This window comes from Delphinapterus leucas, chromosome 11, assembly GCF_059928025.1.
Source record: "Delphinapterus leucas isolate spDelLeu-1000000601 "Yukka" chromosome 11, BTC_Dleu_Yukka2, whole genome shotgun sequence".
Taxonomy (NCBI): domain Eukaryota; kingdom Metazoa; phylum Chordata; class Mammalia; order Artiodactyla; family Monodontidae; genus Delphinapterus; species Delphinapterus leucas.
Genome location: NC_143139.1, coordinates 99,417,731 through 99,440,304, shown reverse-complemented (window position 1 = coordinate 99,440,304; position 22,574 = coordinate 99,417,731). Strand labels below are relative to the sequence as shown.

At 58.2% G+C, this 22,574-nt stretch overlaps 2 protein-coding genes across 12 annotated transcripts in view; one reads left to right on the top strand and one right to left on the bottom strand.

Moving 5' to 3' along the window:
- The window catches only part of CERK (ceramide kinase), a 53,985-nt gene extending 36,737 nt beyond the window's left edge, over positions 1 to 17,248 (top strand). For 5 of the 7 annotated variants that reach the window (XM_089921470.1, XM_089921468.1, XM_022596945.3 and 2 more), the window contains 7 exons: positions 2,849 to 2,923; positions 3,720 to 3,872; positions 6,273 to 6,378; positions 7,658 to 7,734; positions 8,413 to 8,618; positions 9,344 to 9,552; positions 11,300 to 13,631. In XM_089921470.1, coding sequence (XP_089777596.1) covers positions 2,849 to 2,923; positions 3,720 to 3,872; positions 6,273 to 6,378; positions 7,658 to 7,734; positions 8,413 to 8,618; positions 9,344 to 9,552; positions 11,300 to 11,372 — 899 coding nt within the window. In that variant the 3' untranslated portion in view covers positions 11,373 to 13,631. Of the gene's footprint in view, positions 1 to 2,848; positions 2,924 to 3,719; positions 3,873 to 6,272; positions 6,379 to 7,657; positions 7,735 to 8,412; positions 8,619 to 9,343; positions 9,553 to 11,299; positions 13,632 to 13,679 lie in introns of those variants that run through there. The other 2 variants (XM_030760871.2, XM_089921469.1) reach the window with 2 other exon arrangements.
- Positions 16,794 to 22,574, bottom strand: part of GRAMD4 (GRAM domain containing 4) — a 77,609-nt gene continuing 71,828 nt past the window's right edge. For all 5 annotated transcript variants that reach the window (XM_022596940.2, XM_089921467.1, XM_089921466.1 and 2 more), the window contains 5 exons: positions 21,658 to 21,802; positions 20,808 to 20,901; positions 19,969 to 20,053; positions 19,063 to 19,131; positions 16,794 to 18,875 (listed from right to left, as the gene is read on the bottom strand). In XM_022596940.2, the coding sequence (XP_022452648.1) occupies positions 18,771 to 18,875; positions 19,063 to 19,131; positions 19,969 to 20,053; positions 20,808 to 20,901; positions 21,658 to 21,802 (498 nt within the window). In that variant the 3' untranslated portion in view covers positions 16,794 to 18,770. The remainder of the gene's footprint in view (positions 18,876 to 19,062; positions 19,132 to 19,968; positions 20,054 to 20,807; positions 20,902 to 21,657; positions 21,803 to 22,574) is intronic.

The window sequence follows — 22,574 nt, the reverse complement described above, 5'->3', positions numbered from 1 at the left end:
AAGAAAGGCTTGGCTGTGGGTGGTGCCGCCATGAGCAGGGTGAGTGAGAGGCAGAGTGGAGGTGGGAGCTGCGGGGGGGCAGGGGGGAGGTGGCCCCATGGAGGATGCTGAGCTGAGTACCTTCTTTAAACATCTGATGTTTCAGCAAAGTGACCCCTGAAACCTACTAGAAACTCGGTTCACTTACCCTATTTGTTGCCCTAAGGACTTGGGTGACAGTGAATGCGTGTGCCCCAGCCCAGGGCAGCCCCCACTGAGCCCTCTGCTTTTTTCTGTAGAGTTCAGGTGCCTGTAGGTTCTGCGCCATCTCACACCCTCAATGGGAGCGTTTGCGGTTAGCTCCTAGTGAATGCACTCGGAAAAGTGGGCCACGTCCAGCCCAGCCCTCTAGAGCCGGCGGTTTGCCCCAGGTGCGGCCCAGGACTGACTGACCAGTGGCCTTCAGCCTGTCCCTGTCCTGCCTACTGTTCCCACACGAGGTGCCTCTCAAGCAGCTTCTGTGACAAGATGCTGTCGTTGAGAAGGGTCATCAAAAAGGGCCCATCTTTGTTGTGGCTGTAAAAAGGATGATGCGGCCGGTCAGAAGTGCTGGGCTTTTTTTCCCTGCTCGAGACAGATCCCTTTATGAGACTTTCAACTTGATTCTAGCATCTGTTTAATAGGGCAGTTAGATTCTAGACAGACCCAGAAATAAAGAGGGACTTTAAAGGTCAAAAGGACATGGTGCAAAGTGCAGACCACTCATCTCTTCATTTTTATTTGAGATCACTGCTGAATTTCTACTGATTAAAAGACTGCAGAATATACAAGTTATATCTGATAAAATGCAGGGGAGGGGACTTCCCTGGTGGCGCAGTGGTTAAGAATCCGCCTGCCGACGCAGGGGACTCGGGTTTGAGCCCTGGTCCGGGAAGATCCCACATGCCGCGGAGCAACTAAGCCCGTGCACCACAACTACTGAGCCTGTGCTTTAGAGCCCGCGAGCCACAACTTCAGAGCCCGCGCGCCACAACTACTGAAGCCCGCGTGCCTAGAGCCCGTGCTCCGCAACAAGAGAAGCCACCGCAATGAGAAGCCCGTGCACTGCAACGAAGAGTAGCCCCCGCTCGCCGCAACTAGAGAAAGCCTGCGCGCAGCAACGAAGACCCAAGGTGGCCAAAAATAAAAATAAAGTAATTAATTTTTTAAAAAATGCAGGGGATGTTGGATGTCTGATCCGTTTTTGTTCTAAAGGATGGTTTGTGAAGAAAGTAAACAGTGCAGTAGGCATGTAAGGGGAGCAAGTGGGCTCTGGAAATTCTGGGAAGTTCTAGGGATGTGAAGGTGTGCTTCAAGTTAATTTCGTGGCTCTTTCGTAGTTTATTTTCTCAGAAATGTTTATACCCGTTATTCGGGTACCCTCAGTTAGAAAAATAAGGGTGTGGAAGATAGTCTGAAACCATGTCGTTTTCCTTAAATACTGTTAATTCCAGTTTAAGAATTAAGTCACTCCTGTAATCTTAAATGTTCATTTAAACCGTTTTACTTTTCGGCTCATTTTTGGAATGAGATGTCATTCAAGTCTTCAGGTTAAGATTAACAAAAAAGAAAAATATACGTATTAAAAAATATATCAATCTGTATGTGTTTACATAAGTTTCCGACCATAAGAAGGCATATGTTAGCTTAGATTAAACAGTTAAGAGGCTTCTACTCTGATCTCAAACTGGACCAGATTCTGTTGCTCTAAGAGATGACAAACACTGCCTGCGATCCAGCACGTCTATTTAGAACCATGGACCTTCAGGCGCCCCTTAGGCTGAGGGCCTTATAGAATGTTCCGGGGCCTGAGGGCACAGCATCTGGGTCCTGCCTGCGGCCAGAGCTTGTGTGAGTGTAAACAGGATGGTTATTCCCTGATGGGCCTCAACCTGTGTTGGTTGTGTGTCTGAGGCAACACTTATGGTACAATTCTGGATACCGTCAGGGTTTATTCTTGGGAAACCTAGACTAGGGTTTCTGGCTATTCAGCAGACGTGTTAAAATTCAGATCGCTCAGCCCCAACCCAAACCTACTGAGTCAGGATCTCGGGGGTGGGGCGGGGCTCGCGAGTCTGTTATAAATAAGCACCCGGGAGGTGTTCTGCCCACCCAGGTGGAGAACAGAGACGTTGGTGATGACCCAGTTAGAACCAGGACAGACCGAGGGAGGACCCGCAGCATCACTGCCGTGCCCTCGGGATCCCGGTGCTAGCTGGGTGCTCTGGGGTCACCTCCACTCTATAGACAGGGGTGTGGGCAGGAGGCAGAGCCCCGGCCGAGCCCGTGGGGTTCAGAGCGGGTCCCGCTGGCCCCTCACGTCTGTCAGCCGGCAGCTCCTGCGCCCTCATGACCCAGGGGTGGGCTGAGGCTCCGGGTCTCGCCGCGCACAGGCCTGCAGTGCTTTTTCTGTGACCTCCACGAGCTGTCCCTGCTTTGCACGCACTTTCCCACTGCAGAGTCCCCCTGGTCTTGTGGTCTGGAGCCCCAGGGCTGCTGCCCGCCTTTGTGGCAGCCAGGAGCGGGGACACCGTGCAGAGCGCTGAGCCTGGCGCCCTGGCGCCCCGCCGCCACCGCTGCAGGGACTTCCCAGGGGCCCCGCCCCCCAGACGGGCTCAGGAGGGGTCTCTGAACTCTCTGGGAGGAGCTGGTTGATGGTATTCTTGATGAACCAACCTCAGTGACTAATTTTGTAGGCAAACGGAGCTTATTCCTTCTTATTTACTCCCGGGCCATGGAAGAAGCAGAAGAGCTTACCACTCATTCACCTGGAAACACGCTGGGATCTTAAGTGATTGTAGTGATATTAAGGACCTTTTCCCCCTTTTAGGGTCGACAGACTGTGTGTGTTACTCAACGGTTGGCACGAACGACGCGGAGACCTCGGCTCTGCACATCGTCGTGGGTAGGTGCCTCTCTCAGTGCCGCACTTGGCTTGCTCCATCCCGGGTTCCCGGGCACACGTGGGTGTCGGTCCGCCTCACCGTGCGGGTGCCCGTCAGTCCGCCCGCAGGGCCCTGGCTGCCACCCTTCCCTGCCACTTCCCATCCAGCGGGGCGACCTTCAGAAACAGAAGCACTGCTCTGCTCGGAACCCTCTGGTGCCCTCCCCAGACCATTTGGGGTGCCCGGCGCCTGCGCCCCGGTGGTTCTCCGGCCTCTTGTCGCCCTGTGGGGACAGGCCTCCCCAGTCACACCCCACCTCCCCGCTCCTCTAGAAAGCGCGTCCCCCGGGGTAGGAAGCCCCAGGCTGCTTGTAAAGCTGCTCGGAGCTGTCCAGGCGCCCTCAGCGCACATGTGTGGCTCCCTCTGCCCGTCCTTGTCCCCGATGGCAGTGCTCATCGCGTGTCATCCAGAGTCACAGAACGGCTGTGTTTACAGACGGTGCACGTGTGATTTTACATTTGAAGACGCCAGGCGCCTTTTCCACCTTCCTTTCCGTTAGTGGCGTTTAGCGAGCTTCACGGTCACATTGTTTTCCCCTCTTTACGGAACAGCTTTCCAAGCCCGTTTTGGAAATTTGAGTCAAATTTAGTCACTTGAGTGGAGAGCAGGAGGCCGGGCACCCCGGGAGAACAGCCCACGGCCTCGACTGCCTTCTGCCTGTCTCACGCTTTAATCCGTGGCTTCGTCATGGCCGCCGGGCGCTGTGCAGCGGGACAGGCGGAGGGGCGCGGCGTCCACCCTGGCTTCTCTACGCAGGGGACTCGCTGCCCATGGACGTGTCCTCTGTGCATCACAACAGCACGCTGCTGCGGTACTCGGTGTCCCTGCTGGGCTACGGCTTCTACGGGGACATCATCAAGGACAGCGAGCAGAAGCGGTGGATGGGTCTTGTCAGATACGACTTCTCAGGTAACTCAGAGTACCACGCCGGGAGCTTCCACACACGGCCTCCGCCTCGCTCAGGGTGGGGCCCCGTTCACAGACTTTGGAAACCAGGGGGCGGGAGTCTGACGGGTCCTGGGTGCCCGGAGAACCACTGCCGTCGGTCACAGGCCAGTTCTCACAGGTGCTCAGAGCTGGAACAAAGAGGAATGGAGGTCGATCCCAGATCGTACAAACAAGTGACGGTCTGTACTGCAGGTCACGTGCAGCACCACCCTTCAGCCTTCAAATGCGTTTAAATGCAGAAAAAAAGTTTGAAAGGATGTAGGATTCAAAGTTTGACACTTGTTGCTGAGATGAATTCCTCGGCTGTATTTATTTATTTATTTGCAGGGACTTATAGTACTGTTTTATTTTATTTTTAACATCTTTATCGGAATATAATTGCTTTACACTGTTGTGTTAGTTTCCGTTGTATGACAGAGTGAGTCAGCCATATGCATACATATATCCCCATATCTCCTCCCTCTTGGCCCAGGCCCCACTTCTGATTCTAGTTCTCTTGCTGTTTCCACCCCATCTGCAGTGACTTCCTCCACTGAGGTCTGAACCCCTCCAAGTTCATCCGGGAGGGTTGGAATCAACTTCTTCCAAACTCCTGTCAATGTTGATATTTTGAACTCTTCCCATGAATCATCCCAGATGTTCTTAATGGCATCTGGATGGTGAAGGTTTTTGGTTTACTTTGCCCAGATCCATGAGAGAAATTACTGTCTGTGGCAACTATAGCCTTACAAAATGTATTTCTTAAGGAGTTAAGACTTGAAAGTTGAAATGGGGACTTCCCTGGTGGTGCAGTGGTTAAGAATCTAGCTGCCAATGCAGGGGACACGGGTTCGAGCTCTGGTCCGGGAAGATCCCACATGCCACGGAGCAACTAAGCCCGTGCGCCACAACTACTGAGCCTGCGCTCTGGAGCCCGTGCTCCGCAACAAGAGAAGCCACCACAGTGAGAAGGGCACACACAGCAATGAAGAGTAGAGAAAGCCTGCACATAGCAATGAAGACCCAACACACCAAAAATAAATAAATGAATTCATTTTTAAAAAAAAAAAAAAAAAGAAAAGAAAGTTGAAATGACTCCTTGATCCATGGGCTGCAGAATGAATGTTGTGTTGTCAGGCATGAAAACAACATGAATCTCGTCCATCTCCCTCAGAGCTCTTGGGTGACCAGGTGCATTGTCATTGAGCAGTAACATTTTTTTTGTGTGTGTGTGGTACGCGGGCCTCTCACTGTTGTGGCCTCTCCCGTTGCGGAGCACAGGCTCCAGACGCGCAGGCTCAGTGGCCGTGGCTCACGGGCCCAGCCACCCCGCGGCATGTGGGATCCTCCCGGACCGGGGCACGAACCCGCGTCCCCTGCATCGGCAGGCGGACTCTCAACCGCTGCGCCGCCAGGGAAGCCCGAGCAGTAACATTTTGAAAGAAATCTTTTTTTCTGAGCAGTAGGTCTCAACAGTGGGCTTAAAATAGTCAGTTAATCATGTTGTAAATAGATGTGTTTATAAACAGGCTTTGTTGTTCCATTTACAGAGCACAGGCAGAGTGGATTTAGCATAATTCTTAAGGGCGCCAGGATTTTCAGATGGTAAATGAGCACGGGCTTCAACCTAAAGCCACCCCTAACCGCAGAGCCAGCCTGTCTGTCGTCTGGAGCTCTGAAGCCAGGCAGCGACCTCTCCTCTCCAGCTGGGGAAGTGCTATAGGTGGCATCTTCTTCCAGCAGAAGGCTGTTTCCTCTGCACTGAAACTCTGTTGTTCAGTGGAGCCGCCTTCGTGAATGATCGTAGCTGTAGGTCTTCTGGCCGCTGGCACCGGCACCTGCTGCTTCCCCTGGCACTTCGACGTCAGGAGGCGGCTCCTTTCCTTCAACCTCGTGGCGCAGCCTCTGCTCGCTTCTTCCTCTGCAGCCCCGGGCGTGCTGGGGGTGCAGGCAGCTCGACGGACAGCACGCCACAGTTTGCCAGAGGGGCCGGCCACGGTCTGGTAGCAGTGCTGCCTGGTCTTTTTCCTGAGTTCCTCCAAGACACCAAAGTTATGGATGACGGGGTCAAGCCTGGGGGCGCGCTGGGGGCTTCACAGGGCGGAATCTGCAGGCCACGTCGTCGAGGCCACGACGAGGGGTCACTGGTGGCCAAGACGTCCCCTTTGCCAGTGTGGAAGGCAGCCCTGGTGGCCGGGAGCCTGCAGTCCTCTGTGATGGTGGTGGCAGCTCAGCCTGAAGTGGGAGGGGGCCACGTCCTCCTGCAGACACTCTGTCCCCAGGCAGGGGCCCCGGCCCACGCTTTGCAGACGCTGACGGCACGGCCTCCTGCACAGGCAGTGGTGCATGTGGATGTGTCTCTCCGTCTCTCTCTGTTCTCAGGTTTGAAGACCTTCCTCTCCCATCACTGCTACGAAGGGACAGTGTCCTTCCTGCCAGCACAGCACACGGTGGGCTCCCCGAGGGACAGGAAACCCTGCAGGGCGGGGTAAGCACATCCCTTACGTGCGTTTCTGCTCAAACGATGAGATAGAAGCAGGACTGGCTGGGGTTTGCTCCTGCTGTGAAGTGAGCAGTACTTGGCAATGTAGACGGGAGGTGCTGGTTCCTCCTGACCAGTGGTCAGGGTCCCACGCACCCTGAGGGGGTCCTGCTGTGTCCCCCACGCTGGGTCCTGGGTCACGGGGCGGTCCAGGGTCAGGTCTGGTCCCCTTCGTCTACCCAGCAGAGGGCTCACACCACGCCGTCTGCTCCGGTGCGGGGATCCGCTGTCCCCCCCCACTGGGGATGTGAGAAATGATGAAGACAAGCCCCTTTATGGACAGCTCTGTGCGCGCCCTCGGGGCACCCGTGGAGCTGGCTGGACGGGCCCCCTGTCCCCCCCACTGGGTGGTCAGGAGAGGCCAGTCCAGACCCCAGGCCAGCAGTGGGGGCCCCTCTGCGAGCCATGCTACCTTGTCGCCCTGTGTGTCCCCACCGTGCCCAACAGTGTGTGCCTGGGTTAACCTGGAACGAGTGTCAGGTTGTCACCTGTACTCGCGGCCCGACAGCCCGCATCTCGTCCCTGCTCCTCAGCCTGAGGACGCGGAGAGGCTGAGGGGTTTCGATGGACTCGGGGGTTTTCCTTCTTCCTTTAAGTCATTCAGACGTGGGCCCTTCCTTCCCCTGGTCCTCTCCTCCTTTAAGTGAAGAATTTGAGACCATAAAATCAAACAGAGGCACGGCCTCGCCACATCCGTTGCTGATGAGCTAATTCCACCAGCAAAAGCCCCTGGCCCGTTTGACGGCCTGCATCCAGCGGTGCCCAGGACCGCAAACGTCTTTCAGACCGATGACCAAGTCCCGCGACAGCTGCTCTGAGCCGTTCACTTGCTCGTTACTGACCGGACCAGGTCACCACTGTGTTACCTGTTTTGTGAAAGGGAACAAAGTCTCAGGCCGGGAATCCGCGCTGGGACCTGCACCTTGTCCTTTGCTCCGTCCGCTGCCACCCCGGCGTCAGGGCCAGGCTCAGCCCGCCCCCCAGAGCCAACAGAAGGGCCTCATGGGATGCCGTTTGCTTTTTGTAATGTTTATCAACTTCCAAAACGGATATGTTGTCTATGTAATTTTTAAGAGTGGATCTGATTCTGAGAACCCAAATTAATATGCAAACCAAGTATTTTTAAGCGAAGCCTCTGCAATTGCACTTCCTGTTATATGCAAACAATTGAAATGCTTTTGCAGCCTAGGTTACAGGCGAGGGGGGGCGTGTTCTTGTCCTCCAGGTGCTTTGTCTGCAGGCAGAGCAAGCGGCAGCTGGAGGAGGAGCGGAAAAGGTCTCTGTACGGCCTGGAGAGCGCCGGTAACGTGGCTGGGCCGGCTCCGCGGTGTGGGGGCGGGGGGGGGGGGGGGACCTGCCCGGGGCCCCGGGGCTCGCCCCTCCCCCCCTTCTCTGCAGGGGCACCTGCTTCCACTTCAGCTCCAGGCAGAGTGCGCGGTTGCCTTTGCCAGACTCTGGAGAAAAGAGGGGATTTTGTGGAAGGGCCCGTCTTGCCACGTCCCTCTGAGCTACTGTTGTAGCGCCAGCCAGGCGCCTGTCCCTAGAATGGTCCGGAGCGGGGGTCAGCGAATGGGCTCAGCAGGGCTCCAGAAACTATTCGTGGGCGCTGGAATTTGAGTTTCACACCATTTTCACATGTCACAAAGTACTTTCCTTCTTTTGATTTTTTTTTTCAACCACTTAGAAATGTAAAACCCATTCTTAGCTCGCAGGCCACACCCAGTCAGCTAGGTGGTGGGCCAGATTTGGCGACCCCTGCTCTAGATCGTGGTCCCAAGTCCCAGGCGAGGGCCCGAGAAACAGTTCTGCCTCTCGGGAGGTGACCGCCGGGCACAGCGGCGGGCGCGGTTTTCTTTGCGTTGATGCTGAGAAGCCATCGCATGGTGCGTTTGTAGAGACGACCCCTCCCGGTCATCTCGGGACGCCCGCCTGCCCGGCTCGGATTTAACGTAGCATCTGCGATGCTTCTTCCTGCTTCAGAGGAGGTGGAAGAGTGGAAGGTCGTCTGCGGGCAGTTCCTGGCCATCAACGCCACCAACATGTCCTGTGCTTGTCCCCGGAGCCCCCAGGGGCTCTCCCCGGCCGCCCACCTGGGAGACGGGTCTTCTGACCTCATCCTCATCCGGAAGTGCTCCCGGTTCAACTTCCTGAGGTTTCTCGTCAGGCACACCAACCAGGGCGACCAGGTAAGGCCACCACTGCTTCCACATGGCCTGCGTCGGCGGCCGCTTCTACCTGGGCGACCCCGATCTGTATGTTGTAGGATCGGCTGTGAATTCAAGGGGAAGGAGGACAGATTTTTCTGTTTGCATTAAGTCTTAGTCATAGTTACTCCTTGTAAAATCTCATTTAAAAATATAAAGCCTTTGGGCAGAGAAACTAGGAGGCGTGAATGTTTCTCTTCCTATGTAAAAACAGAATGAAGTGATGCAGTGCAACCTTCTGTTGCCCTTGCTGGTCACAACAAAATCTTTCAGCTCCCGGAAAGGGGTTCTATTGAGACTCTTCTAGCAAACCTTTCCTTAGTCACTGGCACCCTTGTAGTGACACGGGGCCGGGGAGGGCGAGTCTAACAATACCCAGACCATTGCAACTTCTGATCAGCCTATGATTTTAGTCAAGTTTGTGGCTGTTAAATTTTTTTAAGATCTGGGCCAACAGTGTTTTCATGTGGCTTTTAAAATACTGCTTGTTAAGAAGGTAAATAATCGTACAAGTCGCTGCTCAGGAGCCGCGGAGCTCTTTACTCCGTGTCATTCATTGTGGATGGGACCGGATTGTGAGAGTTGTGGTGACCACTTCTCTTGTCCCCAAGCTGCGGGGCGAGGAGCTGCCGGGAGGCCCCGACGGCTGTCCCGCCCCCAGCGCAGCACCGCTGAGAGCACGTTTCCGTCCTGCTGTCTCTTGGTAGTTTGACTTCACTTTCGTCGAAGTCTATCGCGTCAAGAAGTTCCAGTTTGTGTCGAAGCCTGCGGAGGACAAGGACGGCAGCGCCCGGGGCCGCGGGAAGAAGCGATTGGGGCAGCTGTGTAGCGACCGCCCCCCTTGCTGCTGCGCCGTCTCCAGCAGCGCCTGGAACTGCGACGGGGAGGTTCTGAGCAGCCCTGCCATCGAGGTCAGGTGAGCGAAGGTGGCGCTGGGGCTCTGTGAGCCTGGCGCCCTCACAGCCTGAAGCATAAGAGTGAGTCACAGACGCACGTGTGTTTCCCCGGGTGAAGTCCCCAGGGAGACGCCGTGACCTCAGGTTTGGAAAGATGCTGAGGGGTCGGTCTTTTCACAGGTTTTGAAGCCCCTCAGTTTTATTTTTCTGTGCCACATCCTGCACTGCCAGCACTGGCGTTCCCTCTCTCGTCTCCTCACTAGTTAAACTAACAAAGCGCCTCTGTGGGCACTTTCCAAGTCCTGGATCCACTGACCACCGGGAGGTGCTGCGGCCCTGCTGTGGTCCAGGCACCAGGCCCGCCCCTCCGGCTCTGAACCTGCTGGGCCTGCTGTGTTTGGACTTGGGAATCTGAAGTCTGATTATATGTATTTATTACATCGCCAGATGAAATAGGAGTGCCAAGAACGTGGTTTTTTGCCCCACTGAAAGACACAGTAAAGGAAACTGTTTTTCAGAAAAAGGCTATTGATTGAGGTGTGCGTGTAACAGTTACAAGAGACTGAGGGAGAACTGTAAAGTTCTAGAAGGATTCTGTCCTGTGACCAGTGGCTTTAGGATCTTGGTCGACCTTAAGGAATCCAAACTGGACTCTCGCTGGCGATGGCAGGGTGGGTGTTACACGAGCAAGGCAGTCAGGAGTGAGCCTGCAGGCCCCGCCCCCGCTGCCTGGATGGGTGGGTGGCGGGCGCGCCCTTCCATGTTTCAGGGTGCTGCGTACTATCCCCGTTTATCATCCCCACTTTAAATGGCTTCTCGGCCAACCAGCTGCTGGTCCCAGCTGGGTCTCCTGCCTGTTAGCGTGCAAGCCAAAGCCGCGGGCAGGGGCAGGCTCTCCGGCCTCCCCCAGTCCCCGTCTGCGTGCTCCCTGCTCTTGCGACCAGGATGCGGCCAGTGTGGCAGTGACCGCCCTGCTCACATCTCAGGACAAGAGGCGACTCCAAGGTCAGAGGCGAACCCGCCCTGCCTGCCAGTCGTGCGTGCAGGGGTTCGGCTCCTGTAGACTCATTTCACAAGTTAAGGAAACGGAATTATTTTTAATGCCGGCTTATGAACTGCTGAAAGTTAAAAAAGGCATTCTTTTGTGAAATAGATCCTACACGTCTTGATAAAGGTTGCGCTGCCTTGAACAGCGAGCCACTTACTTATGGGGTCTCTGGGACTAACCGTCTCGCAGGAGGCTGTGACGTCATTCATCAAGTGGGACGGCGGCACTGCCAGTGGGACCCGAGAGCCCACGCCGACCTGCGAGCCCCCGCTCACGTGCTGTGGCTCTCCGTGGAAGGCGGGCGCTCGGGCTGGCGTGGCGACACTTGTCTTCCGTGACTGCACATTTCCCGCGTCTCCTACTCGCTCGGGCTTGCCCCTCAGGGGACCCTCCCCATGGCCCCGTCAGCTCAGTCCTCATAAGGAGACCGAGGCAGGGAGAGAGGCGGCTTCTGCTCGCGGGTGGGGCGCCGGAATTAGAACCGGGTCTGTGGGGTCCCAGATCTCCACTGGGCCGTCAGCTGCTCTTTGCAGAGTAGGTCTCTCAGGAGTGTCAGGAAGTCGCTCTGCGCCCCGGCCTGTCGCTGCCAGGTGGGACCAGAGACTGCCACGGTGAGACCCACCGTCCTGGTGCGTGAGGCCCACCTCCGTCCTCGACCAGCTGGGGGGCCGAGAGTCAGGGGACGCGCAGGGTCTGAGTGTGGCCCTTTGTCTCTGCAGGGTCCACTGCCAGCTGGTCCGGCTCTTTGCACGAGGAATCGAGGAGAACTCGAAGCAGGAGTCGCACCGCTGAGCCGCTGCCTCGCGTCACCGGCCTCGCGTCACCGGCCTTCTCGCTGTGCTTGGGAAGCGGGAGCGTATTGAAGAAAATTACCGCAGACCAATTACGTTGATACGCATTCAAACTTAGAAATTTATTTTTGATAGTTAAATCTTGATTTTAGAAAAAACACCTTTTGTCAACAATTCTGTGGACATATTTGGCATTTTCGGTTCTGTGTGGGTCTTTGGGCTGCGTTTCACGTAACTTATCCTCAGCAGGTGGCGCCCGTTGACTTGGGAGCGCCTCTGGCTTCTTAAGATTTCAGCCACGCTGACGGCGCAGATGTAAAAGCGGCCCACTTGTGGCTCTCTCGCAATAACTGTAGGGACAACGCGACGTGAATGCTTTCCGTCAAGGTCACGCCACCAGGACACGAGTGTCTACAGGGTCACCGATCTGCTTGGCAAGACTTACTCTGTAGTAGCTTGTGATCAAGTTGTGGAAAGTAGATGGTTCTCTTTGCCTTTGTAGTACCTGCATCTTAACTTGCGATTAAGGCGTTATTACTGGACCCTTCCTGTCCCGGGCGACTACAGTGCAATATCGTAGTCCTGCCCGAAGCGACGCTTCCGGAGTAGCCCATTCTCGCGAGTGAGAAGAACACTCCCAGTAACGACGCTACTGTAGCTTGAAAAGTCACACTGGTGTTTCTAGACAATCCAGCTGGGAGCGAGGACAAGTCAGGAGCTCTGGAGACGGGCGGCTTGCAAGGCCCTCTCGCAAGGGTTTTAACTCTTAAATTTGGAATCCCCGAGCTTTCTGTCCGCACAGCGGGGATGCCATAGCTGGGCTTTGCGGGGAGACAGAAAGCAGCCGAGCGCGGTGGGTGAGGCGTTGAGACGTTCCTGCGCGAACTGTGTGAACTCCAGCCCGAGCTCCCCACCCCCAGGGGAGCGTCCCACGCCCCGGGGTCCCTTGGGCGCAGCCCCCGAGTCTGTACCACGTGGTCCAGGTTTGTTCCTTTCTTACCTTCACAACTTATTTCTGTGTATTTATTGAAAGTTCTGGCCTTTAAACCAGAAGAGGATAAACGACGCCCTCGCTGTCATTGTTTTCGTTTGTTTCTGCTCAAGTGCTGGGGCCGCCCCTCGCCCGGGCCTCGTTTCGTTGTGTTCGTGCTTCGGTGCGTGGAAGACGCACCTAAAACAGCTTTAGCTGAGACGTGAGAGGATGCAGCTTCCCCTTGGATTTGTGAAGAGGGAGTTTGACTGTTACGAGAGGCCGTGTGAGTGGCCGCCCGCCTTTCACGCAGGGTCCCGGCAGCCGCTTTAGCATCTGACAGACATCGTTTATTTCTGGAATGCCTTTGCAGTGATTTCTATTTGGAAGGACACGTGAAATGTCCTGTTTCACCATTCAGTCCCGCCCAGGGCAGCCTCAACAGTGGTTTTTTTAGGAGACCACGTTATTAAGTGATTGTGCAAGTTGAATGATTTGATAACTGGCGGGGGAGTGAAAAGTCTGAGGATGAGAAAGAAGGAGATGCTGCCGTCTTGTTGATGTTTGCCCTCGGTGGGGAGGAAAGCAAAGGTGCACGAGCCCTGCGCGGGGGGACCGTGGGCGCCGTGGACTTGACGGCGCTGCTTCACCAGGGTCCCTGAGAGAGTCTCCAGTCTTTATCGTCCCTGGGAAATGTTTCCAATCACTGGCCTGCCCTGAAATTCACTGCCAATTGTAGAAAAACCGTCCAGGTCAGAGGGTAGGCACTTTACGTTCAGGAAGAAACCCCACCACGCCACGTGGTTCCTGCGTGCCTTGGCGACATTCACCGACTGCTTGCCGACATTCAAAATCGCAGACCTTGGAGCTGCCCCTGGAGGTTGTGTGGCTGTCCGAGGACCGCCCCGCCCCACGCCGGGGGGGGGGCGGGGCTCTGGATGACCCCGTCACGGGGCCGGAGTACGGAGTACCTTTTGGACCCCCTGAGCGGAGCGACCCCAGCGCCTACACTGTAGGATTTTAAGAAAAAATCAGAACTGATGGCTGGACAGTGAAAACCTGGGGTCGCTGAGCGGCGTTAGTCTAGGTCAGTAACCTCCCGTGTGGCCTGTCGGTGCAGCAGTCAGGCCCCTGGGCGGGCGGCCGCCTCTGTCCTCACTGCGGTCCCGTGTAACTGGGCAGAAAGTGGCTTCATTTCCTTTCTAGTCTTGCTGGCTTCAAGATTAGAAAATGGTGAAATTTGCTCTGATGTGTTTGAGAAGACAAATAAAGTTGTTACTTTGGGCAGGACCTAGCTTCTTTTTTCTCTTACGAGTTTCCTGTTGTTTTTCAAAGCAGAGTATTTTTTGTGAAAACACGTACAATTTAAAGAACAAGAGTAAGATGAACAATGAGGTACCTACCCCCCAAGCCAAGAAACTGAACTTCGCCCCCAAGCTCCCTGCGTGCCCTTGTGGACTGAGCCTGCCCTGCCTCCACCGAAGAGGTAACTACTGTTTCAGAATTTGAGGGTATCACTTCCTTGCTTTACCCATGAGAGGGGATCAGAATGTGGCACCCCGAAATGTGCCACTCTGGCATAAGGACTGTTCCGAGCGGAAGACAAGATGCCAAAAAGAGCCCTCTGCCCTCCCCCATCTGCCTGAAAGGACCTATCTTCCTCTTTGTGAGGGTGTGCCCCCTCTTCTCTCCTGGGCCCCCTTTGTCCCTGGAGACAAAGTTAGCACTGAGGTGGTGCTGCGCAAACAAACCTTAATAAAACAACGCTTCTCCTCCGTTAGCTTCTCCATATAAAATTCCCCAATACATTAACTTTACCCTAGAAGCCCAAACTCCCTTCCCTTTGCTTTGTCACTTCTTGTCAAATGTATTGCCCTTTATTAAAATCCATATAAGGCCCTGGGTCTGACCATCTCTTTGGGTCTCCACTGCTTTTCTACAAAGGCCTGGAGGCACATCAAAAAAAAATTAAATATTAGCATTAGATAAAAATTGTATGCCGTTTCTTCTAATTTGCCTTTGGTCAGTTTAGTTCACAGACCCCAATAGGTAAACCTAAGAGGGTAGAAGAAAGGTGTTTCTTCTTCTTCCCCTACTTGTTTGTATTCTCAGCACAGCTTTTGAGGTTTTGCTCTTTATGTGAAGGCATACTCTACTCTGTCATCTTCTGTAGCCTGTTCCATCCCGTGGGTATTAAGACGTTTTCATCATGAAACGGAGTTTTCCAGTCTATGAACATTGCATGTATTTCCCATTACGTTAAGTCCTCATTCGCATCTTTCAATACAGGTTAATAATTTTTCCACATGTCTCTCGATCTTGTTTAGATTTGTTCTTAAAAGCCTCCTATTTTGAGGCTGTTAGTTACCCTTTACAAGTTTTGTTTTTATGTGGAAATGCAGTGGCTGTTTATGTATCAGATTCTGTCCAGAAAAACGTGCCTCTTATTTTTCTGCGGGTTTGGGGGCTTTCTATAATCACAGATATTTGAGTGTCATCCTTTCCAATCTTTCTTACTGGTGCTGGGATGCCAGCCTTTGACAGTGGAGGACACTGGGGTCCAGAGCAGGAAGGGGCTGGGCTTCCCGGTTCCAGCGTGTTTGGGGGGGTCAGATCTCCGCGAGCCGGGCGGCTTTCCCACACACGGGGGGACCTCCCGGACCCTCAGCTCCCAGGCAGAGGCTGCTCCCCGAGATTCCGGCGGCCTTCAGGGTCGCCTCACCCCTCACTCCGGTCTCTGTTACAGGAAATGATGTTGGACTCGGCTTTGCCCATTGGCTAAATACTGTGGGGAGAACAGTATTACAATCCTGGGCTCATCGTGAGCACCCCTCTTCGGTCAGCGTGTGACCTTATTTATTTACCCATCATATAGTCATAAAATTCACTCACCACATGCTGTGTTAGTAACAGTAAGGGCCTATGAAGAGAACCCCGGTTCAAGAGCAGGGAAGTTCATTTCATCTCCCTCTGTGTCCCCTTCCACACCCGCTACCCTGGGGTGGCCGCTCTCCTGACTTGCAGCAAGTGGTGGCTTCTGCTGGGAGCCCTGCTGGGGCTCTGTCGCCCCAGGAACAAAGGCCCAAGCTCTACAGGGGCACCACGGCCCCTTTTTTTTTGTCCCATGGACCCCCCAGGTAAAAGGTAAAGCCAAGAGCAGCCTTCGGAGCCGTGCCCTGAAAGGCACACAGTGAAACATACGGGCCTGTGGAGGAAACCACGGGGACTGAAGAAGGGCGCTGCGCGTTTTCAACAGTGACCAGCCTCGTGTGTGCTGCTTTACCGACACGTGAAATAACGAAACCTCTGTAAAATGCGCAAATCGGGGCCGTTACCTGGGGAGGCCCACCTGCGCGGCGGGTGGGAGTCTCCCCCACCACCACCACGCCCTGAGCTCCCGACCCTTCCTCACCCCATGTTCCCCTCCAGGGAGCGGGGTTCGCTGTGGACGAGAGGGCTGTCGGAAGAGGGCCCGCCACAAAGAGGGGCAAAGGCTGAGAGGGAGCTTCAAGCGTAGGTAGGGGACCAGGAGGTTTATTTTAGCTGCAAAATCACAGCCTGGGTGTGTCGTCAGGAGAGTCACTGGTGAGGGGACAGCACTCCCGGGGGCGTCTGTCTGATGTCTGCCAGGTTCCCCAGGGACCGCTGTCCCGTCACTGCTGTGTCCAGCACCTAGGACAGCGCCGGAAGTGGACAGAGGGACAGGTGGATGGATGGATGGATGAAGGGCTAGGTGGACGGATGTGGTATCCAAGGCCGCCCCCCTCACCACGGAGCTGGCCCACTGGACCTGGTTTCCATCCAGCTCTGGCCACTCCCTGAGGGACCTGGGCAGGCCTCTGCCTCCCGGGGGCCCAGGGTGCAGGGGGCCCTTGGGTGCGACCTTGGGGGGGGGGGTCTCAGAAGCCAGGCAGGTCCCTGCATCTCTCTGGGTCCAGTGCCAGCAACTGGACCAGCTGAGCCACAAGCGCTACTAAGGACCCCTCTGCCCAGGGCCCCCTCAACCTCAGACCTCGGGGAGGGCTGCAAGCAGCAGCTGGTCCCAGGGATGCCCAGGGCCCCCGAGGGGAGGCGCCTCTGGGCGGGGCCAGGACCTGTACCCCAAACTGCAAGTGCTGCTTCGGCCCCATCCCTGAGCTCCCCCGCCCCCGTGGCATGTGCCAGCCCCTGGACGCTCCTCCCCCACTGGCCACCACCCATCCTTGGCTTCCTTCTTCTGGAAGCTGGGCCCCTGCCTCCCTCCTCCCCATGTCTACAGCTTCCCCCGCCCCCAGCCCACTCCCTGGGTGCCCACCTCACTCCTCGGCCTTGGTGCTGAAATCCCCACTGCCCTCTAGTGCTAGTGGCCACAGGGGCCCTGGGCCACCGCAAGGGGCCCGTGGTGCCAGCCTGTCCCACTCCAGGTGCCCATGGTGCGCGGGGACCCTGCCAGGAAAACTGAGCCCCCCGACCTTAGCACAAAGCATTACAGGTTTATTTAAATAAAAATTTATAATTTATACAAGACTTTTTCTTTAAAAAAATGTTACGGGGCATTTTTCATCAGTTCCTCATACAGTACAATCCTTTTGTTGAACAAGTTACACTGGTAATGAGTATTTACAGATCCAAAATAGACTGGGCTCCAGACATAAAAAATGGAACATTCATTCTAGTTCAGTGATTAGTCGCAGAAATTAAACAACTCAATAAAACTCCAGGCTCTCCCCGACAGGGAGCCCGCACAGGCCCGTGCTCTTCCCGGCAGGGGCCCTGGGCTTCCAAAGAGGGACCTGCCGTGGGCCACTGTGCAGCTGAGGACGGCCACCCCGCACGTGGTCAGTTTTCATCTCCCTTGCTCCTCAGAAGGGACTCAAACCAAACCACGCCACTCTGAAGGAGGCAAGTCCATTCCACGCAGGGACACAGCCATAGCGCATGGGGACAGAGTCCCACGGTGCTGACAGGGACACGTGTCGAGCCCACAGCAGCCCCGGGGAGCGGGGCTTGAGCAGCACCCACAGGTGTCGCCCCGCAGTCACCCTGGGCCAGTTCAGGGCCCACCCTGCCTTGCCCCGGGCACAGAGGGGGTCCCCCACTGGGTGTGAACCCACAGCCCCCCCCCCCAGAACCCGGTCCGCCTGCACCGACTGTGGGGCAAAGCCCAGGTCTCGGGCGGGCTCTGCCTTCGTCTCTGAAAGGTCACAAGACACCAACGCCAGGGAGACCAGGAGCTGGGCGGCCACCGCAGGGCCCCGGGACCTCACGACTGGGCCGGGGCGTGTGCTTGTCTGGCTGGTGGGTGTGGCTCCCGAGCGCACTCCGCGGGGTCCCCCCACCAAGGGGTGACAGGAGTGACGCCACTGAATCGCCCGCCCAACCAGCAAATGGGGAGCAAAGGTAAAAATTACGTCTGAAAAACGATACAAAAATAAGAAAAACAGCTTGCTCTCTGTAAAAAATATAATCTTCTGTTTCTTCAAAAAACAACGATCTCCGTGACACCCAGAGGACTCAGGACAAGCTGAGGGGCCGGAGGTGCCCATGTCGGGAGTGTGCCGAGCACGGGTGGCCCCGCCATCTCCTGGGCGTGTCCGTCCCCGAGGCCTTTGGCCAGTCAGTCCCAACGGGACACCGCGCCTGCGAGACGCGCGCTCTGACCTCCCCGAGAGTGAGGGCTCTCCCCGCTCCCCGCCGAGTGTGTGCAGGCGCTAGGGCTGCGGACCCCGACCTCTGGGCTCTGCTCGCAGTCACTCCCCAAAGCCGGCTGACCTCCCCAGCGTCCCCGCACAGCCCCCATGGGCAGGCCCTCTGCCAGCCTGGGCCCCCTCGGGCCTGAGGCGCTCTGTCCACTCCCACCCCAGCACAGCAGCCTGGAGGCGGGGGCGGCCCCGGGGCTCGGAGCACCCCCGAAGCGGCCGTCCTCCTGGGCCTTTGCACCGCACGGCACTCTGCCTCCTCCTGAGGAGCTGATCTCGGGCCCCCGGCCAGCTGGTCAGCACCGCGCTCCCAGGACGTGCACGGGGGTCTCCCTAAAGGACGGGCCCGTTCATGGCGCTGGCCAGGGGCCCCCACGTCGCCTGTCGCCGGCGTCCTTCACCCCGGGGAGGGCCCCGTGTGCTCCTCATATGGCTTTGGTGTGGCAGAGCTGCTGGCCTCCGAGAGCCGGGGTGCGGCCGCGCCGGTCTCCACCCGGTGGGGACAGAGAAGGCACAGCTGTGCTTGGCGGTGTGTCCTGCGTGTCATCCTTCCCGGTGGCCTCGCGTCCAGAAGACGCGCCCTCGAGAGTCCCGACCCCTAAGCGAAGGGGTCTGTAAAACGCAGGGTCAACACAATAGAAACCACAGATCGGGGGTGTGGGGGGGGTTATTGCAAAAGATGTCCAATTTTTCTCCACTACCGAATTGTTAAAAAAAGAAAAGCTCCCAGCGACGTCACGGCGAGCCAACGCTAGCTGTCACCGCCTGATGCTGCCGCCGCCGTGATCTTCATGTACTGGCTGAAGATGGTCTCGAACGCCTCGTCTCTGTGCACCATGGCGCCGAACACCAGCGGCTGGCGGGGAGGGGAAGCACTGGCAGTGTGTCCACGCGCGGCCAGGTCCACACAGAGCCGCCGCCGCCCCCGCCCAGCACCTGCGCTGGGCCCCAGCCTCCTGCCCAGGGAGGGAGGGGGATTCCCAGGCCCCTCTGCCCAGCCGACCTGCGCTCAGAGCCACGCCCGGCCCCCGCCCAGCACTTACTTTCTGTGTTGATGGCGTGGACACGGCAATCCCCATGCCCGACCCCGGGAGGACGGAGAGGACCTTGTACTGAAAGCCAACGGCGTGCCTGTCACCACGGGCCCCCCTGGAGATGGGGCCACCCTCCCCACACCCCAGGGTGCTCTCCACGGAGCCCCAGACGGGCCTGGGCCTCCCCAGCCAGCAGAGGACGAGGACTGACGGTGTGAGCGGAACACTAGACCTGCTGACACACCCGCCCAGCCTCGCCGGGGCCCCCCAAGGAGCACCACGTGGGGGGAGCAGGTCCCCCAGCCCAATCTTGCTCCTCCGACCACACATGTCTCTGGGAGGGAGGGACCCACCACAGCCACAGGGGTGCTCCTGACACACCCTCAGAGGGAAGGAGACGCTGCCCAGCGGACCCCTGGGGGCCCACCCAGGAGGCCCAGAGGGGGCGTGGGTGGACCTGGCCCCCCCACCCCCGCCAGGTGTGTGTGTCAGGCTCTGCGCACACCTGTACCTGCTCCACGTGACACGACGGAAAGTGCTGGGAAGCGCCGGAGACGGGACAGCCTGCCCCAGGGGGAATGTCTCAGGGCCAAGGGGCAGATGGCTGCCGGGGCCCAGCTCACTGCCCACCCCACCCCCATACACACCGTCCGTGCGAGGACACCAGACACCGGTCCACCCGGCAGAAGAGAGCGCACAGCCCGCGGCACGTGGATACCCCACGACGGGCCGCGGGGCTCCTCACAGACACCGCCTAGAAGCGGGGACCTACCGCGGGGCCTGCCCGACAGTCCAGACGGCACCCCTCGTTTTGTTCTAATCGCACCCCGCTCCCAACTCGACCGCCGGCTTCGCGACCCCGCCGCTCCTCCGCTCCTGAGACTGGGGGTGAGGGCGAGCAGGGGCCGCACCCACCTTCTGGATGTCCGTGATGTCCACCAGCTTGATGACTTTGTTCCTCTTGGAGAAGCCGGACTTGGAGCTTTCGAAGCACAGGTAACTACCGGCGCCAGGGGGCAGGGGTGGACAGAGCACAGCCCAGCAGGTGAGCCAGAGGGGACCGTGCCCGGCGGCTGCAGCCACAGCCCAGACACAGGGCCCCCTCACCTGCTGCGACGCGCTGGCCTCTTACAACCGATTTCATTTTTACCGAGTCTCACAGCTTCTCAGGTTCAAACCCCACTGCTCTACACTAAACCCGACTCACGTTTCCATGACGTGAGCATCCCCAGGACGCCCAACAAGAGACGTGTGTGTCGGTCTCCTCGGCCAGTTCCTCCAGCGAGGGAGTAGAGACGAACAGGTGGTCCTTGGCTGACAGTGGGGGGCAAGGTGGCCGAGGGACCCCAGGGCTAAGAACAGACCCCACCCTGCACCTGCTCCGCCCCCTCCCACCCCTGGGGGTAGCTGGGCTGCTACACCCCAGAAGGAGGGTAACAAGAACCCTGCTGCCGCCCTGGGGCCAGGGACCTGGCTGGGGGAACCGCACGGTTCCCGCCACACGACGTTGAGCACCCAGACCAGGGCATCCCGGGGCCTGGGGAAATGACGGTATGCGGCCCCGGCTGCGTCCAGCTCAGAGGCAGCACCTCCCCACCCGGGGGGCCGGGAGCCAGCAGGAGTTGGGGTCTCGGCAGGGCTAGGGGTCCCCACGGCTGGGCCGCCCTGGACCGCGGGGCCTGCGAGGAGCCCCCTCTAATCCTGGCCCCCGCCGGAGGGCGCGCCCGCCCGCAGCCGCAGACAGCCTCACTCACTTCTCCGTCACGTACAGGACCCCGTTCCTGATGTAGTCGGTCGGCATCTTGCGGTCTCTGTTTATCAAGCAGCAGCGCCAGCCGCTCTCACACACTGACGGGGACAAAAGCGGCCCGTGACCTTTCCTACTGGAAACACCCACCCTCTGACTTGACGCCGGAACCCTCAAGCACTGGCTTTTCAAGGATGTGCTGACGTTCACCCTCCACCACCAGATGAAACCCCCAGCGGGAGGAAAGTGGCCTCTGAGCGCCTCTGGAAAGCACATGTTTCCCCTCCCGTGTCAACGGGCAGGGATTTTGTTGTTTTTTATTTCTAAAGGAAAAGCACAATTTAAATCAAACTACGGCCACGACTCTCAAGGTTCACGGTCTGGGTCAGCAGAAAAGGGGCTCAGGAGAAGGTCAAAACTTAAATTCTCCAAAGTTCTCTTTCTGCAGTTGGTATCACACACGACACAGGCCAAGCCGTTTAAGGGCCCCCGACCCGCCGCACGGAGAGCCGGGCAGCGCAGGAGTTTCGGGGGAGGCCGAGCAGGGCCCTGGGCTCCCGAGTCACCTGTCACCACCCAGCTTTCTAAGAGGCCACAGCAAGGGACGAGCTGGCCAAGGCGGGACCGGGAAGCCCCTGCACGCGTGGCGCTCTGCGGCTCCGCTTCGGGGCCGGCCGGCCTGCCTTTCCGCTGTCAAGCCACCCACTGCAGACGCGCTCGGCCCCTCCGACCCACCCGCCCAGGGCGCCCCGGAAGGCGGAGGCGGGCGGCCGGCCCTCCCTCGGCCCCCGTCGGGCCCCCCAGCACTGGGGCGGGCGACCCCGCCTGGCCTGGCCACGGGCTCAGTACACACGTACCCGCCAGCGGACGCTCGTTTTCTGTCAAGTTAAAGATTTCATGGAAATTGCTCTTCTTGGCGCCGTGGACGCGGCTGGCGTCCTCGTCCTTGCTCAGGCCGGCGGGCGCGCTGGACACGTAGCTCCGCGAGGAGGCCGTCTGCGGCTGCCGAGGGCACACGACGTCCCCGTCAGCCCCGCCGGCCGGCCGGGGTCGAGGGGTGGGCGGGCGGGAGAGGGGCGAGGCCGCGCGGGGACGCACGCACGCAGCCTCGCTTCGCCCCGCCCAGGCCTCGCCCCGCCCCGCCCAGGCCCCGCCGCGCACACGTGGACGGACTAGCGGAGAGGCAGGCACACCCAGATGTGGGGCCGCGTCCTCCTCGCCCACGAGCCCTCGCCTGGGCACAGCAGCCCGGCTGCGGCGGGCAGACCCTCTCCCCGCGACGGCACGCCCCAGGCACTGTGCCGAGCCCGACCCAGCACGTGCGGTCAGTGCGGAACCGTCAGGCGCTCACGCCCGCGCTGCGGACACCGGGACCGGCCGCAGGACAGGCCACCGAGAGCAAGGTTGGCAAGTCAAACGGAGTCAGACCACAGCAGCGCGCGGCATCAGGGCACGGCGTGGGGGTGTGGGTACCACACGGACACCGTACCTTGTCGTGTCCGACAGCTGGCCGGACGGGACCACACGCACGGTGGAAAGGTGGGTCCTCGTGACACGAGGCGGTAAACACCAGCTGAGCAAGCAGCACGCGCATACACATGGCCGCGGGACGCCCTGGTGGGGTCGCCCTCCACCCCGGGAAGCCTACCCCCAGCCTCTCGGGTCTATGACACTCAGGGAGCCAGGCTGCCTGCTCTTGGGCCTCACCCCTTGGGTCCACCTCCGTCTGTGTGACCAGAGCCCACCCACCGGCTCCCCAAGGTGCAGGCTGCTC